Here is a 16,632-nt window from a genome sequence, read left to right as displayed (position 1 = left end):
GAAAAGGCTTTTCAATTGGATAGGTATAACTGTGGTTTTTATTCTGTTTTGAGTATTCTCAAGATGTGGGCATTGTTGTCAAGACCACGATTTATTGTTCATTCCTAATTGTCCTGCGAAGGAGGGGTCTTCCTAGGTCACTTCAAGAGGTCAGTTAAGAGTCAATCACAATGGTTGTGGGGCTGGGGTCAGCCAATGAAATACATTCTTTTGAAGTATAGTCACTACTATGCTTTTTTTTGAAGCATAGTGGGTCAGTGCAGACTCGATGGGCCAAATGGCCTCCTTCTGCACTGTATGTTCTATGTACTGTTGGAATGTAGGGAAACAGCGGCTAATTTGTACACAACAAAATTCCACAAATAACAATGTGACAACAAGATAATTGTTTTTATGATGTTGATAATACTGGCCAAGGCACTGGGGATAACTCCTCTGCTTTTCTTTGAAATAGTGTCATGGGATCTTTTACATTCACCCGATTAAGCAGAAGGAAACTTGGTTCCTTCCCTGTAAGATGAGAGCATTCCCTCTGGGTGTAGCCTTGAATTTTTATCCAAGTTATTTAGGGACAAGAGTGCTGGGTCACAGCTGACACATGTACGTGAATGTATTCGCTATTGATTAACCAACCACACATGTGATCACTAACTAACCAACCTCACACAGGACTGCTTACTAACCAGCCAAAGATTTGATGACCCCCTAATCAACCACAAAACATTGGGCAGCACGGTAGCACAGTGGTTAGCACTGCTCCCTCACAGTGCCAGGGACCCGGGTTTGATTCCAGCCTTGGGTGGACTCTGCACGTTCTCACCATGTTTGCGTGGGTTTCCTCCGGATTCTCCGGTTTCCTCCCTTAATTCAAAGATGTGCGGGTTAGGTGGGTTGTTCATGCTAAATTACCCCTTAGTGTCCAGGGATGTGCAGATTACATTACAGGGATAGGGCAGGGTGGACAGGTGAGTGGACCTAGGTAGAGTGTTTGGAGGGGCGATGCAGATGCAATGGGCCAAACAGCCTTCTCCTGCACTGCAGGGATTCTCTGATTACAAAGCATATGAACATACGGAACATGGAGTGTAGGTCACTTGGCTGGCCACTCAAGCCTGCTCTGCCATTCAATAAGATCATGGCTCATCTAATTGTAACCTCAACTCCCCATTCCTACCTATCTTCAACACCTTTCACCCCCTTGCATATCAATAATCTATCTACCTCTGCCTTAACATATTCAATGATTCTATTCCCCATGTCTTTTGTGGAAGAGAGTTCCATAGCCTCACAATCCTCTGAGAGAGATTCACCTCTCTCTTAAATAGGCGACCCCGTATTTTTAAACAGTAATCCTCCTGGTTCTAGATTCTCCCACAAGAGGAAACATATTCTCCAAATCCACCCTTCAGGATCTTATATGTTTCAATCACGTCGATTTAAAGAAACACATTCAGCTAATGGGAACAGTTTTTCTTTGATAACTTAACTAAACAAACCATCTCCTCTACACCCTGACCCTTCTGTAAGAATGTTCAATAAACTGTACCAGATACTTACATTCACATTTCGTGGCCACTGTGATGTCAAGATTTATTTGGAGTTTACTGAAATACAAATAGAAAATAGTTTAGAAATTTGTAACATCAGAGGCCTTTAATTTTTGTTGAGGGTGTTTAACTTTATTATGTAGACAATGGGAAGTGCCAATGCCAGCATTCTTGACACCACCAATGCCCACAGGCTAGGCATTACTGAAGCCCTCAGTCTAGACACCAGTAATACCCATAGTTTAGACACTACCAATGCCCAGAACCAGAACTGACAATGCCCATATCTTAACACCACCAATTTTCACAGCTTAGGCACCAACAATGCCCATAGTCTAGACATCATAAATGCCTAGTCCCAGTATCACCAATGCCAAAAGTCTAGACACCATCATTGCTCGTGGGCTAGAAGCCGTCAATGCCCACAGTATAGTCAGCACCACAGGTTTTAATGTCTAGATAATAGAGACTTATTGCATATCACATTGTAGACACCACCAATAAGCACAGTCTCAATACCAGCACAACTCGCAGTTTGTGCCCCACAAATGCCTACTTTTGAAGGCACTGCCATATTCTGGTGTTTAGGTCTTTAACCAATTAACTTCTGACTTGGATTGGATTGGACTGGATTTGTTTATTGTCACATGCACCGAGGTAGAGTGAAAAGTATTGTTCTGCGTATAGTTCATTCAGATCATTCCATACAAGAAAAAAATACATAGGGCAAACATAAATACACAATGTAAATACATAGACACAGGCATCGGGTGAAGCATACAATACTACTCAGAAGAGGTAGTGTCTAAGCTATGTGTATTGCTGGTGTCTAGACTGAGGACATCAGTAATGCCTAGGCCATGGGCATTGGTGTTGTAGTACTACTCAGTAGAGAAGATGTGTGAAGATCCATAAGAGGGTTGTTTAGGAGTGTGGTAACAGCAGGGAAGAAGCTGTTTTTGAATCTGTTAGTACGTGTTCTCAGACTTTTGTATCTCCTGCCCGATGGAAGAAGTTTGAAGAGTGAATAAGCCGGGTGGGAGGGATTTTGATTAAGCTGCCCACTTTCCAAGGCAGCAGGAGGTGTAGATAGAGTCAATGGATGGGAGGTGGGTTTGCGTGATGGACTGAGTGGTGTTCACGACTCTTTGTAGTTTCCTCCGGTCTTGGGACGAGCAGTTGCCATATCAGGCTGTGTTGCAGTCAGATAGGATGCTTCTTGGTGCATCTATAAATTGGTCATAGCATCGACGTGGGTGGACCAGGACAGATTGTTGGTGATGTGCACGCCTAGAAATCTGAAGCTGTCAACCATCTCCATCTCGGCCCCATTGATGCAGACAGGGGTTTGTACAATACTTTGCTTCCTGAAGTCAATGACCATCTCTATAGTATTGCTGACATTGAGGGAGAGATTGTTATCTTTACACCACTGCACTAGGTTCTCTATCAACCTCCTGTATTCTGACTCATTGTTGTTGAGATGGTCGTGTCATCAGCAAACCTGTAGATGGAATTGGAGCCAAATTTTGCACACAGTCATGTGTGTTTAGGGAATACAGTAGGAGTACAGTATGCAGCCTTGCGGGGCCCCGGTATTGAGGACTATAGTGGAGGAGGTGTTGTTGTTTATTCTTATTGATTGTTGTCTATGGATCAGAAAGTCGAGGATCCAGTTGCAGAGTGAGGAACCAAGTCCTAGGTTTTGAAGCTTTGATATGAGCTTGGCTGGGATTATGGTGTTGAAGGTGGAGCTGTAGTCAATGAATATGAGTCTGACGTAGGAGTCCTTGTTATCGAGATGCTCCAGGGATGAGTGTAGGGCCAGGAGATGGTGTCTGCTGTGGACCAGTTGTGGCGGTTTGCAAATTGCTGTGGATCTAGGCATTCTAGGAGTATGGAGTTGATGAGCCTCATGACCAACCTCTTGAAGCATTTCATTATGATCGATGCCAAGGCCACCGGACGGTAGTTGTTGAGGCACGTTGCCTGGTTTTCTTTGGCACTGGTATGACGGTGGTCTGATTAGAAGCCAGAGTATTACCCACTGACACAATATGAATTTAAAAGGTCTTAAAATTGGATTAGAATTTTCAGACAAATGAACAGCATTTTAATGAAAGATACTGGAGCACATGGTATGTATCATCTGCAAGATACAGTACAGCAATTTGTAAAGGCTCCTTCCACAGCACCTTTACCAGAAGGATGTGGAGGCTTTAGAGAGGATGCAGAAGAGATTTTCCAGTATGTTGCCTGGTATGGAGGGCATTAGCTATGAGGAGCGGTTGAATAAACTCGGTTTGTTCTCACTGGAACGACAGAGGTTGAGGGGCGACCTGATAGAGGTCTACAAAATTATGAGGGGCATAGACAGAGTGGATAATCAGAGGCTTTTCCCCAGGGTAGAGGGGTCAATTACTAGGGGGCATAGATTTAAGGTGCGAGGGGCAAGGTTTAGAGGAGATGTACGAGGCAAGTTTTTTCCACAGAGGGTAGTGGGTGCCTGGAATTCGCTACTGAAGGAGGTGGTGGACGCAGGGACGATAGTAACATTTAAGGGGCATCTTGACAAATATATGAATAGGATGGGAATAGAGGGATACGGACCCAGGAAGTGTAGAAGATATTAGTTTAGACGGGCAGCATGGTCGGCACGGGCTTGGAGGGCTGAAGGGCCTATTCCTGTGCTGTACTTTTCTTTGTTCTTTGTTCTTTGCTCTTTCAAACATTTACCACCATGAAGAATGAGGGCACAAGGCATATTTGGACACCATTACCTCAAGTTCCCCTCCAAGTCACACATCATTCTAACTTGGAACTACATGGCCGTTCCTTCACCTGGGTCAAAAGTTTAGAACTCCCTTACTAACAGCACTGTGGGTGTATCTACATCACAGGACTGCAGCGGTTCCTTTAGGCAACTCACTACCACCTTCTGCAAGGCAATTGTGGATGGACAATAAATGCTGGCCCAGTCAGCGGAGCCCATATCCTGTGAATTAATTTTTAAAAATCGAAAGAGACTGAGAAACAAGAAGAGGATTTTGGTATGAGTGAATTAGTGTCTGTAATATATAACAACATCCCTTAGATAGCATTTATAAACTGAGGTAATCATACCTGGAAATATCTGTGTCAACTTGATAGCTGTATTTTATCCAGCTCTCTTGGAAATAAGAGAATTCCCCAATAGCTAGGATGGCAATTAATGTGAAGGCGAGCAATGAAACTGCAAAAAAGAATTCAAGTTCTTACTGACCATGTTGTACAGATACATTAATGATACCACATCTATACTGTGAAGATTAGATTATTTTTATATCCACTTTCTCTTATAATCTCATTGAAAGGCTGCTGAAAACACCACAAACTGATCTCTTTTATCATATTCATGCCAACCCTGATACAAGCTAACAGCCCTGTCATTACATCATTGCTTTTATACTTTGTTGACACTGAGTTTAATCTGAAGCTAAACCAAGCTGCTTGCAGCCCTGGTATCATATTTGACCCGAAGATGATCTTCAGACCACACATTTATGCCATCAATAAAACAGTTTATTTCCTTTTCGGGAATATTGCCTGACCTCACCCCTGTCTCAGCTCACCCACTGCTGAAACCCTCTTCCATGCCTTTGTTACCTCTAGACTTGACTATTCCAATGCACTCCTGGCTAGTGTCCCACATTCTGCCCTCCATAAACTCGATACCATCCAAGGCTTTCCTGGCCATGTCTTAACTCATGCCAAGTCCTGTTCAACTATCACCACTGTGTTTGTTAACTTATATTTTCTCCTGGTGAAATGACACCTTGATTATCAAATTCACACTCTTGGTTTCAAATTACTCTGTGGCCTTGCCCCTCCCTACCTATAGTCTCCTCCAGCTTCACAACCCTCTGTGCTCCTCCAATCCTGTGCTTCAGCATCCCCAATTTTAATTATTTTATCATTAGCAGCCATGCCTTCAGGTGCCTGGGCCCTAAGTTCTGGAACCTTCCTGCCTCTCTCCCTCTCACTCCTTTTTTACAACAGACCTTAAAGCCCACCTCTATGGCCAAATGTTTGGCTACCTGTTCTAATATCGCCTTATGTGGCTCAAAGTCATATTTTGTTGCATAATGCTCTTGCGAAGCACCTTCTTTAAAAAATAAATTTAGAGTAGCCAACTATTTTTTTCCAAATTAAGGGGCAATTTAGCTGATTCACCTACTCTGCACATCTTTGGGTTGTGAGGGTGAGACCCGCGCAGACGTGGGGAGAATGGGCAAACTCCACACGGACAGTGACCCTGGGCTGGGATTGAACCATGGTTCTCGGCACTGAGAGGCAGCAGCGCTAATCATTGCGACATCGTTCCGCATGCACCTGTTTATACTTAATTAATTAATGGTAGTCCTCCTCCTTCTCCTTCAGGTACCATGACCTAAAATGCATTAGCGACTCCATTGGATTGGTCCATGATTATGCTTGGAAGAATACTGAGGTGGTTTGCCGTTGCCTGGTGTGGTTTGACTGATGAGGAAACTCTCCTGCTCTTACCGTCTGCCAGCAGGCGTATTGCAAGGATTTACAAGCTGATAATCAACCTGTTTGGCCACATTACGAATGCACCTTCCATGGCAATCAAGTCCTGAAGTGGGGCTTGAACCTGACGTTTCTCGCCCAAAGGTAGAGATGCCATCACTATACCACAAGACCTCCTTATAAAGGTACTACATAAATATGCTATTCTTGTTATCCAATGCCTGTGGATATCAGATAATCCTGTGGTTCTGGAGAGAGGTCACCAGTTTATCTAGCCCAGTGGTTCTCAATCGGGGTCCACATGGACCCCCAGGGTCCATGTAACATTACTGGGGGTCCACACAAAAAAATACCGAATTGGGGGTCCACGGTGATATTTTAGTGGTCCATAGAGCAATTCTACTTCAGAACAATTGTTATTACTGAAAATTAAATTTTTACAGTAATCTACGCCATAGTAAAATACTAAAAGTAGAAATATTCATGTAGCTATGAATTTTTTATGGCAATCAAGTAGAAGAAAAAAACTCTACATTTGACAGTGTCGTAAATTTAAAGTTACCTAGAACAAACGGAGGTGAAAATCACCCATCGTTTCTCCTTGACAAGTTTAATGAATGATTTATAACAGTAATCACTAGAAACTGTGTATATTTGATATGAATTGGTTATTTTTAGAGTAATTTAATTCAATTTAGTCAGTAAAAAGTTTTTTTCATTACTTTTCATATTAGAATAAGTTTGGCAACGTACGAAAATACCGCTAATCCGTTTCCAACCCTCACGGTAAGGTAGATGGACTTTAGTCATCGGACAAAATATAAGGATTAGTTTACCACGCATATAAGAAGCTTTTTTTTCTGTGGAATGGCTATGGGGGTCCACAAAAAAAAATTAAGAGGAAAAGGGGTCCATGGGTTAAAAAAGGTTGAGAACTCCTGATCTAGCCCTACACCGTTAATGTCATTGTAGGGCATGATCTAAAGAGGTCCGAAGCACAATTGCAGGCATTTGACATCAGGAGTGTGTGATATATACTCAAGATTTTGGAATAAGCAGTTGGGATACAAAGGATTAAATTACGTTCCATTGTTTGGAAATAGGTGAGGCATCAGATTTCACATTCAAGATATCTCTTTCTGGGTACCACACTTGGTTGCAGATATGAAACCATCTTAAGGAGAAAAGAAAAGGTAATCATTTCACATTGGATTCTTGAATGAGATGCTTGAAATCGTAAAACATTTTCTCTGACGATTGAAAGTAATTGAAAAAAATTCTGAAGGACAGGATAATTCTTCATTTACAAAGACACATTAATCAAAGACAGTCAGGCTCGGCTGCTGTGTGTGGCAAGGGAGAAGACTGCAGGGGCTCTGATGATAATAGAGAGGGCGCAGCGGAGATTCAGCAGGATGTTGCTTGGGCTGGAGCGGTTCAGCTATGAAGTGAGGTTGGATAGGCTGGGGTTGTTTTCCCTGGAGCAGAGAAAGCTGAGGGAGGAAACTCACCGAGGTGTACAAAATTATGAGGGATATAGATAGGGCAGGTAGGAAAAAACGTTTTCCTTTAGTAGAGGGCTTAATAACCGGAGGGCATTGATTTAGGGTAAGGAGTAGGAGATTTAGAGGGGACTTGAGGAAATTCTTTTTCACCTAGAGGGTGGTGGGAATATGGAGCTCACTGCCTGAAACTACGGTATAGGCAGGAACCCTCACAACATTTAAGAAGCATTTTGATGAGCACTTGAAATGCCATAGCATACAAGGCTACAAGTGCTGGAAAATAGATAGGTATTTGATGGCTGACACAGACAAGATGGGCCGAAAGGCCTCTTTCTGAGCTGTAATAATCCATGACTCTATGTCAATGTGGACAGAATGTTATGTCTGACTCACATAATTGAATTCTTTGAGTCAGTAACAAGGAGGGTCGATAAGGGTAGCACAGTTGATGGAGGCAATGCGGATATTAGCAAGGCTACTGATAAGGTCCGAGATGGAAGACTTGTCAAAAAAGTAAAAGCCCATTGCATTCAAGGTAAAGTGGCAAGTTGCATCCATAACTGGTATAGAGGCAGGAAGTAAAGCATAATTGTTGATGAGCCTCTTTCAATTGGGGATCTGCAGGCTCAGTAATGGTCCCTTGCTTTTTGTGGTATATATCAATGGTTTCAACTTGGATACAGGGGGTGTGATTAAAAGTTTACAACATCAAAGGGCTTTAATTTCTGTCGAGGGTCCCGTGATTGGTAGCTGTAACTTCAATTTAAGTTGCAGAGTGCGGTGTGTCTCTTGGGCTTGCATGGGTCTCCTGTTGAAATTCAAACCCGAGAATTTCAGACTTTGTGAATTAAATCTCTCAGTTTATTTTATCATCATGTCCCCTTGTTTTCCTTTAGTAAGACTTTATTATGTAGACAATGTGAAGGGAAGCAAAGAGGGAGTATGAAAAGAGACTGGCAGCTAACACAACAGGAAATCTCAAAGTTTTCTTTGAGAAATTGAGGACACAGTGTCAACTGTTGCGAATCTTGGTAGAATTGTGAAGAGGACATTGGTAAGTTGTAGGAATGGGAAGATTGACAGACAGGTGGCAGATGAAGTTCAATGTGGAGAAATATGAAGTGATTCATTTTGTTAGAAATAAAATGGAGAAACAATATAAAATGAAAGGTACATTTCTAAAGGGGATGCAGGAGCAGAGGGACCTTGATTTATATGTGTACAAGTCAGGACAGATTGAGAGAGCAGTTAATAAAGCATACAGTATCCCGGGCTTTATTAATAGAGGCATTGAGTACAAGGAGATTATATTAAACTTGTATAAGTCATTAGTTTTGCCCCTGCTGGAGTATTGCATCCAGTTCTGGATGTGGCAGTATTTAAGAGAGTGTGGGAAAAATTCACAAGAATCGTTCCAGGGATGAGGAACTTCAGTTATGAAGATGGATTTGGGAAGCTGGGACTGTTTTCCTTGGAGAAGAGAAAACTTGAGAGGAGATTTGATGGAAGTATTCAAAATCATGAGGAGTCTGGACAGAGTAGATATGGAGAAGCTATTCCTATAAGGAAGGATCTAAAATGAGAGGGCACAGATTTAAAGTAATTAGTAAAAGATTAGCAAGCGCAACATGAGAAAAAAACTTTTTCCCCACAGCAAGTGGTTAAGGTCTGGAATGCACCACCAGAGAGTATGGTGGAGACAGGGTCAATTGAGGCATTCAAAAGGGAATTAGACTCTGATCTGAAGGAAACATTTGCAGAGAAGTGGAAGATATGGTACTGTGTGAATGGCTCATTTGGCGAGCTAGTGCAGACACAATGGGCCGAAGGGCCTGTAACAATTCTGTGACTCTGCTAAAAAGGTGGGGAAAATACTGTTTTATCAGTGGGAATTCCTTTGGTGGGGGAAGATTTCTGTTGATCAGTGGAGGTAAACCTGAGATGAGCATGTTACCCACAAAGTTACAATGACTGACATAGAGGCTAAGATCAGGAAATTCTTTGTTTTTGTCTCTGTTAACATCACATAACCCAAATGGATGGTGAGTTACATCATATCAGTGAGACAAATGGCTAAAATAAAGTCACCTTTGTTTACCTGAAACATTTATGGCAGCCAGTAATTTATTATTGCAGTTTTTGTTTTATTACATGTTGCATATCCTTCCGGATGTACTGTGCCTGATAAGTGAGTCCAGTATTCCCTATAATCAGAAGGATCACAATGAGAGATAGCAGGACCGAGGAGAAGGCATAGGCTGCGATCTCTCCTTGAGTCTGCTGCTCTGGCTTCTTGTTTCAGATCATCATAGGTGTGCAGGCGATAGGAACACCAGGAATGGTCTGGTTTGTTGTTTTTGCTGCTCAGTTAGTATTTGCATTGATATAGCAGCTTTCAAGATGTCAGGATGTCCCCAAATTGTTTTTATTAATTCTTTCCTGGAATGTGGGCATTGCTGCGCAGTATTTCTTGGCTACTCTTCTTGTTTAAAGGATATTTTATTGCAAACACATTCCACAAAATAACACAAGTTTACACCAAAGTATACAGTTTGTACACGTTTCCCCTTTTAATCACCCCCCCCCCCCCCCTCCCAATTCAGTGTATATAGTGTCTTTGTTCTACGTCAATAAATATTTTGTTTCCTTACGCTCCTGTTTGGTCAGTTCCTTGAACTCAACACTGGCGATGAGAATCAAGTGGAGCTGCAAACAGCACCATTTTTGCTGTACTTGGCCACCTCTCCGAAGGCCTCTGGAGGTCATTTCACCTGCAGTAGACATGCCACATTTTGGGAAACTAGAAGAGTTTGATGCAGGTACTGAAGATTGGATGCAGTATGTTGAGTGAATGTATTTTATTTTCACGTCAATGCCATTGTCAGGGGTGAATGCCAGACCATGATCCTTTTAACAGTTCCTGTGATAAGGAACTTGACATACCCGCTGCCCCGGACTCAAAATCATTCGTGGACCCGGTCGCTCGTGTGAGTGAGCGCTTCAACCCTCTAAGTCATAATCCAGTGATACCATTTCAATATGGCTGAACAGACCGCTGGGGAGTCCATCACAGAATTTCTGACACGCCTCCAGAAAGGCAAGGAGTTCTGCAAATATGGGGGCGTCATCCTCTCCAAAATATTGCGAGACAGATTGGTCTTTGGTTGTCGCAACATACCAACCCAGTGGAAGTTACTTGCTGAAACCAAGCTGGACCTCAAGCCGGCTGTAGAAGTTGCCCTGTTGCCGTAAAGCACAGAACAGGGCATGCAAGAATTACAGGGCATGGAAGTTCTCAGTTTAGGATGCACCCCTCCCCAAAGAGCAGCACCCCCTTGGCCAGGCAACCCCGGTTCTCAGCCCTGGGCAGGAATCCACCAGGAGTCGGACCAACGGTCTAAGACCCCGGTGACCGGGTGGAACCCCTCCCCGATCCAGCAAGGCAGACCCCAGATGCTGTGGGACGTGTGGCCGGCGTAGTCACAGAGAGCAACGTCCACAGTTTGGTCTGTTCACCCATCGCCCGGCTAGGTCTGGCCACTCCCATCGTGGTCCCTCGTCCTTTTTGTAGAGGAACCCACGAATGATTGTCTTCAATTGAACTGTGTCTCTGCACCCAAAGTCACCCCCATTAAGGTCATGGTTCGTGTCAATGGTCACCGATTACTGATGTAGTTGGACACTGGTGCCGCCATCTCGGTTGTTGGTAGGGGAATTTTGCAAAACTCCGGGGAGGAGTACTGGTCTTCTCATTACAAGACACCAAGACTCGGTTCGTCATATGAACTGGGAAGCCGCTGGTTATAGCTAGATCCACGATGACCCCGGTAGTCTATGAGCAGCAGTTCGCTGCCTACTCCTGGTCGTAGTATGTAGTAACAGTCCCAGTTTGCATGGCTGCGATTGATTGCAGTACCTCCGCCTTTACTGGCAGCAGGTGTTCCGGATGAACCCGGGCGGCCTCCACGCGGTATTGGCATAGTACCCCATGCTCGCCTGGTTCCTTATGCACTGCTACCAAAAGTGGAAGCAGAGCTCCATCCCCTCGAAGGCTCAAAGATCATCCACCCAGTAACATTCTTGGATTGCGCAGCACCAGTCATCCCCATCATAAAACCCGAAGGCGCTGTACGCCTTTGTGGCAACTATACGATGACCATGAACAAGGCCTCCAAGCTGGACCGTCATCTCATGCCATGGATCGAGGACCTTTATGCCAAGCTGAGCGGAGGTCACTTGTTCACCAAGCTTGACATGAGCCATGAGTACCCCAGTTGGTGCTGGACCCGAAGTCTCGAAAGTAAGTGATGGCAAACACTTATCAGGGGCTGTATGAAAACACCAGGTTGCCTTTTGGAGTGTCGTCGGCCTCCAGCATGCGATGGAAAACATGTTGCTGTGCCTATCGAGCGTAGCGTTTTGTCTGGTGATATTAATCACTGGAACCTCTGACCAGGACCACCTAAATAACCTGGACAAGGTACTTCATCACTTCCAGCTTTCATCTCCGTAGGGAGAAATGCATTCTTCGTGCCCACGAGGTGACCTATCTGAGCTGACATGTGGACTGGGAGGACCGTCACTCGGTTGAAGGTAAGGTACCGGTTGTCCGACAGACCCCGTGCTGAAGGGAGCGATGGAACTCCATTCGTTCCTGGAACTCGTCAATTACTACGGCAAGTTCAATTCGAGCCGGGCAACAATGTTGGCCCCCCATGAACTGTCTCTTCAAGAAGGGTCAGGTGTGGGCATGGGGTCAGCCACAGGAGGCGACATTCACTGAGTTAAAGAGGCAACTCACTTCTCAGCTGCTCACTCACTTCAATGCCGCAAAGCCGCTCTTGGCCACCTGTGATGCCAACATTGGGGCAGCAGGACACAACCAATGGGTAATCAGGATACCCAGTGCACAAGGGGCATTTCATAACCCATATAAAAGGACAGGGCACACATGTGCTGCCTCTTTCCACAGACAGACATCGAAAGTACATCAGGGTTGATCAGCAGCATCACACCCAGCACGTGGCTTAGAGCAGGCTGGTAAAGATAGACTGAGTTACTACAGTTAGATTAGCAGGGGAGTCGAACTTATTTAAGAACTGTGTTAATAGTTCAATAAACAAGTTGAACTAATTTCATAGTCTGGAGCTTCCTTTGTCAAAGCATACATCAAGGAAGCAGCTTATGCTACACGAAACAGCATAACACAACATGATACTAGGAGTACCTGTTCAATCTATTTAGTTCAACTCAGCAAGATCGGTGATAACCAGCAACCAAACCCAGGCACCATGATCGAGATTCCGGTTCCTAATCCACTCAGGTACCACGGCAATCTCAGTGCCAACAGGCTTGATTTCAAGCAATGATTACTGCTTTACATGGAAGCATCTGACCTAACTGGCGTGGCCGATGCTGAGACGATTGCTCTTCTATTCACCATTATAGAAATAGAGAAATACAGCACAGAACAGGCCCTTCGGCCCACGATGTTGTGCCGAACTTTTGTCCTAGGTTAATCATAGATCATAGAATTTTGGACACTAAGGGCAATTTATCATGGCCAATCCACCCAACCTGCACATCTTTGGACTGTGGGAGGAAACCGGAGTACCCGGCGGAAACCCACGCACGCACGGGGAGGATGTGCAGACTCCACACAGACAGTGACCCAAGCCGAAATCGAACCTGGGACCCTGGAGCTGTGAAGCAATTGTGCTATCCACAATGCTACCATGCTGCCTCGCAGTAGCAAATTTGAAAGCTACTGCGGGATAAACACAAAAGAAATCGGTAAAACTGGCGCCAATACTCACCACGAGGCAGAGGTAGGGTTGCAACAGAAACAAACGGCAATTTTGATTGGCAGCCATCTTGCGCATATCTAGCCGGCTAGTCTGCACATGTGCAGTTCCCGGGAGGACGCGAACCGGCAAAACAGTGTTTTGCGCATGCACGAGAAGCCGCGCATGCGCAGTTGCTAAAAGAGCGCACAGTAAATGAAAAGCGATTTGCGCATGCGCAATCCATTCCTACACTTTACATCATGAGCGTCATGACGTCAGAGGCCCGGACCACGCCCACTTAAAGGGGAAATGTCCACAAATTAAAAAGAAGAGTTTTAAAGTCATAAAACACCATTCTTTCACCTCGAAAGACAGAACAATGCCTGAGCTTCTACCAGTAGTTAAAATCAACCTCCACAGAACCCTGCAACAAGCAGTTCGCACCGCCCAAAGAGATGATTTGGTCCTTGAAGACTACTCCTCAGACAATGATTTCTTCCTTGGACACAGAGAGCGCAATGACAATACCGAAACACAAGAAGATAATTGGTTTATCGAAGAATACTACTCAGACATGGCTGAGTTATTCAGATATGATCAGACAAGCATCAGCGCCACGGTTGAAAAGCTCAAAACAACTCTACTCATGGTAGATTAATCCAATACCATGATGCCATCGCAGATCGTCGATACATTGGATGACAGCAACCTGTCAAATACCCACGAAGAAAACGAAGCCCACAGAGAGCGGCCTGATGCCACACGAAAAGTGATCCACGCACCACAAAGAGTCCATGACTCCACACAGAGGGTGGTCCACGCACCAAGAAGAGTCCCCGACTCCACACAGAAAGCGATGAAAGGCTCCACAGCAAGACCACTGCATGACTCCGTTAAGAGCGCACAGATCGACTCCACAGCGAGACCACTACACGACTCCACACAGGGAACGATGCCAGACTCCACAAAGAGAGCGATACAAGCCTCCACAGCGAGCACATTGACAGACTCCACAATGAGAGCAACTCACAACTCCAAAGTGCTGTCCATGCATGAACAAGACCATGAAGGTCTATCCACCTTATTTGAGCAACCAGCAGCAGACGATACAAGTCTACCACACTCACGTGAAGAACAGAAAGACTATGACAGTCTACCCAGATTACTTGAGCCACCAGAAGATCACTCTGACAGTCTACCCAGCTCATCTAACCAACAAGAAGATACTGCAGGTCTACCCACTGTATGTGAGGCAAGTGACGAAGGCATCACAATTCCCATGCAAGATGTGCACCATCACAGCGAGACTGACAGGTCTCAGCTCGTATGCACAGAGGCACTCGACAATCCAAGTGAAACTACTCGTGAGTGCAGTGTGACCATGTCAATTGAAACCTCATCCACTCGAGCCTCTCCACAAGAAAATGAAATCTTGAACATTTTGACTCCAGACAAGGAGTCAAAGATGATTCAAGTGAACCTGAAATGACTCCGACAGAGGACCATCAAGAAACCATAAATGATTCAGGTGAACCAGAATAGAACATAGAACATAGAACAGTACAGCACAGAACAGGCCCTTCGGCCCTCAATGTTGTGCCGAGTCATGATCACCCTACTCAAACCCACGTATCCACCCTATACCTGTAACCCAACAACCCCCCCTTAACCTTACTTTTATTAGGACACTACGGGCAATTTAGCATGGCCAATCCACCTAACCCGCACATCTTTGGACTGTGGGAGGAAACCGGAGCACCCGGAGGAAACCCACGCACACAGGGGGAGGACGTGCAGACTCCACACAGACAGTGACCCAGCCGGGAATTGAACCTGGGACCCTGGAGCTGTGAAGCATTTATGCTAACCACCATGCTACCCTGCTGCCCCAATAGACTCCAGATGGGGAGCATCAACAAGCCAAAGATGATTCAAGTGAACCGGACATGACTCAAGACGGGGAGCACGGCGGAATCAAAGCCGAAACGCTCAATGAAACAGCAGATGCCACAAAGGACACTGACACAAGTAACTTTGTGAAGGACTCAAATTCTCCACTCGCAATGGTCATTGAGCGCAACAAACACAACAACAAAACCTACAAAAACAACAACGCAGACAACAACAAAAAGCGTACCAAAGGCACCAACGTTAACAATAAGCTCAACAAAACCAACAACACTGGAACAACGACTGGTACAACATGGTACAACTCTGCAAATGCAGGACACTGTGACAGCACAGCTCAAGACAATGGCAAGTGTGCAGACATACCATGGCATGATAACGCATCTTACAAATTCATGTTTACTACACTATAAACAAGCAGCCCAGCTTTCAAGGCAGCTGACATACGGCATCAATACTGTAAACACAGACGCCAGTCCAGGTCAGACAGGAAAGATGACATCAAGAATCGCTACCACATGCATCGAAAAAAAAGAGTCCAAATCAAACAACAAAGTGATTTGACTATTTGAACCCTCCTGATAACTTCTTGGTTCCTTAAGCACAGGGACACTGAAGGTGTTCACAAGGAAATTACAACATCAACATTTATACTTCAATAACAAAACAAGAAGCCACTCGACCATATAAATTCATAAACTTTGGACTCATAAATATTATTTGGTATTGTATAATCCTCACTGTCATCATGACTCGTACATGTCATCACTTATCTACTTATTTTGTTCAATTTTCTTTAACCAAGTACAGAAAATATTTAACACGAAAAAGGGGGAATGTGGTGATATGCATCACTGTATATACACAAGGGGTTAATGTAAATACACTACAACTAAGTGACCACTAGAGGGAGCACCAGAGATGTCATGACATGCAGACATACAGCCAATCGGTCATTACAACAGGGCACAACCAATGGGTAATCAGGATGCCCAGAGGTGGCATTACCACAAGGGGGCACTTCACAATCCATATAAAAGGACAGGGCACACATGCTCTGCCTCTTTCCACAGACAGGCATCTAGAAAGTACATCGGGGTTGATCAGCAGCATCACACCCAGCACGTGGCTTAGAGCAGGCTGATAAAGATAGACTGAGTTACTACAGGTAGATTAGCAGAGAGTCGAACTCATTTAAGAACTGTGTTAATAGTTCAATAAACAAGTTGAACTCATTTCATAGTCTGGAGCTTCCTTTGTCAAAGCATACATCAAGGAAGCAGCTTATGCTACACGAAGCAGCATAACACAACAACAGTTTACCTTGTCCCTCGGAATTAATTCCAATAATTTGCG

General features: G+C 44.5%; 1 protein-coding gene across 3 annotated transcripts in view; it reads right to left on the bottom strand.

Moving 5' to 3' along the window:
- Positions 1-16,632, bottom strand: part of LOC119971793 (endoplasmic reticulum-Golgi intermediate compartment protein 2-like) — a 66,168-nt gene that overhangs the window by 48,127 nt on the left and 1,409 nt on the right. For all 3 annotated transcript variants that reach the window (XM_038807924.1, XM_038807923.1, XM_038807922.1), the window contains exons 2-3: positions 4,671-4,779; positions 1,558-1,604 (exon numbers count right to left, since the gene is read on the bottom strand). In XM_038807924.1, coding sequence (XP_038663852.1) covers positions 1,558-1,604; positions 4,671-4,779 — 156 coding nt within the window. The remainder of the gene's footprint in view (positions 1-1,557; positions 1,605-4,670; positions 4,780-16,632) is intronic.

The sequence above is a fragment of the Scyliorhinus canicula genome, chromosome 9, assembly GCF_902713615.1.
Source record: "Scyliorhinus canicula chromosome 9, sScyCan1.1, whole genome shotgun sequence".
NCBI classification, from domain to species: domain Eukaryota; kingdom Metazoa; phylum Chordata; class Chondrichthyes; order Carcharhiniformes; family Scyliorhinidae; genus Scyliorhinus; species Scyliorhinus canicula.
The sequence above is the reverse complement of the archived record's forward strand: the minus strand, read 5'-3'. Positions and strand labels throughout refer to the sequence as shown.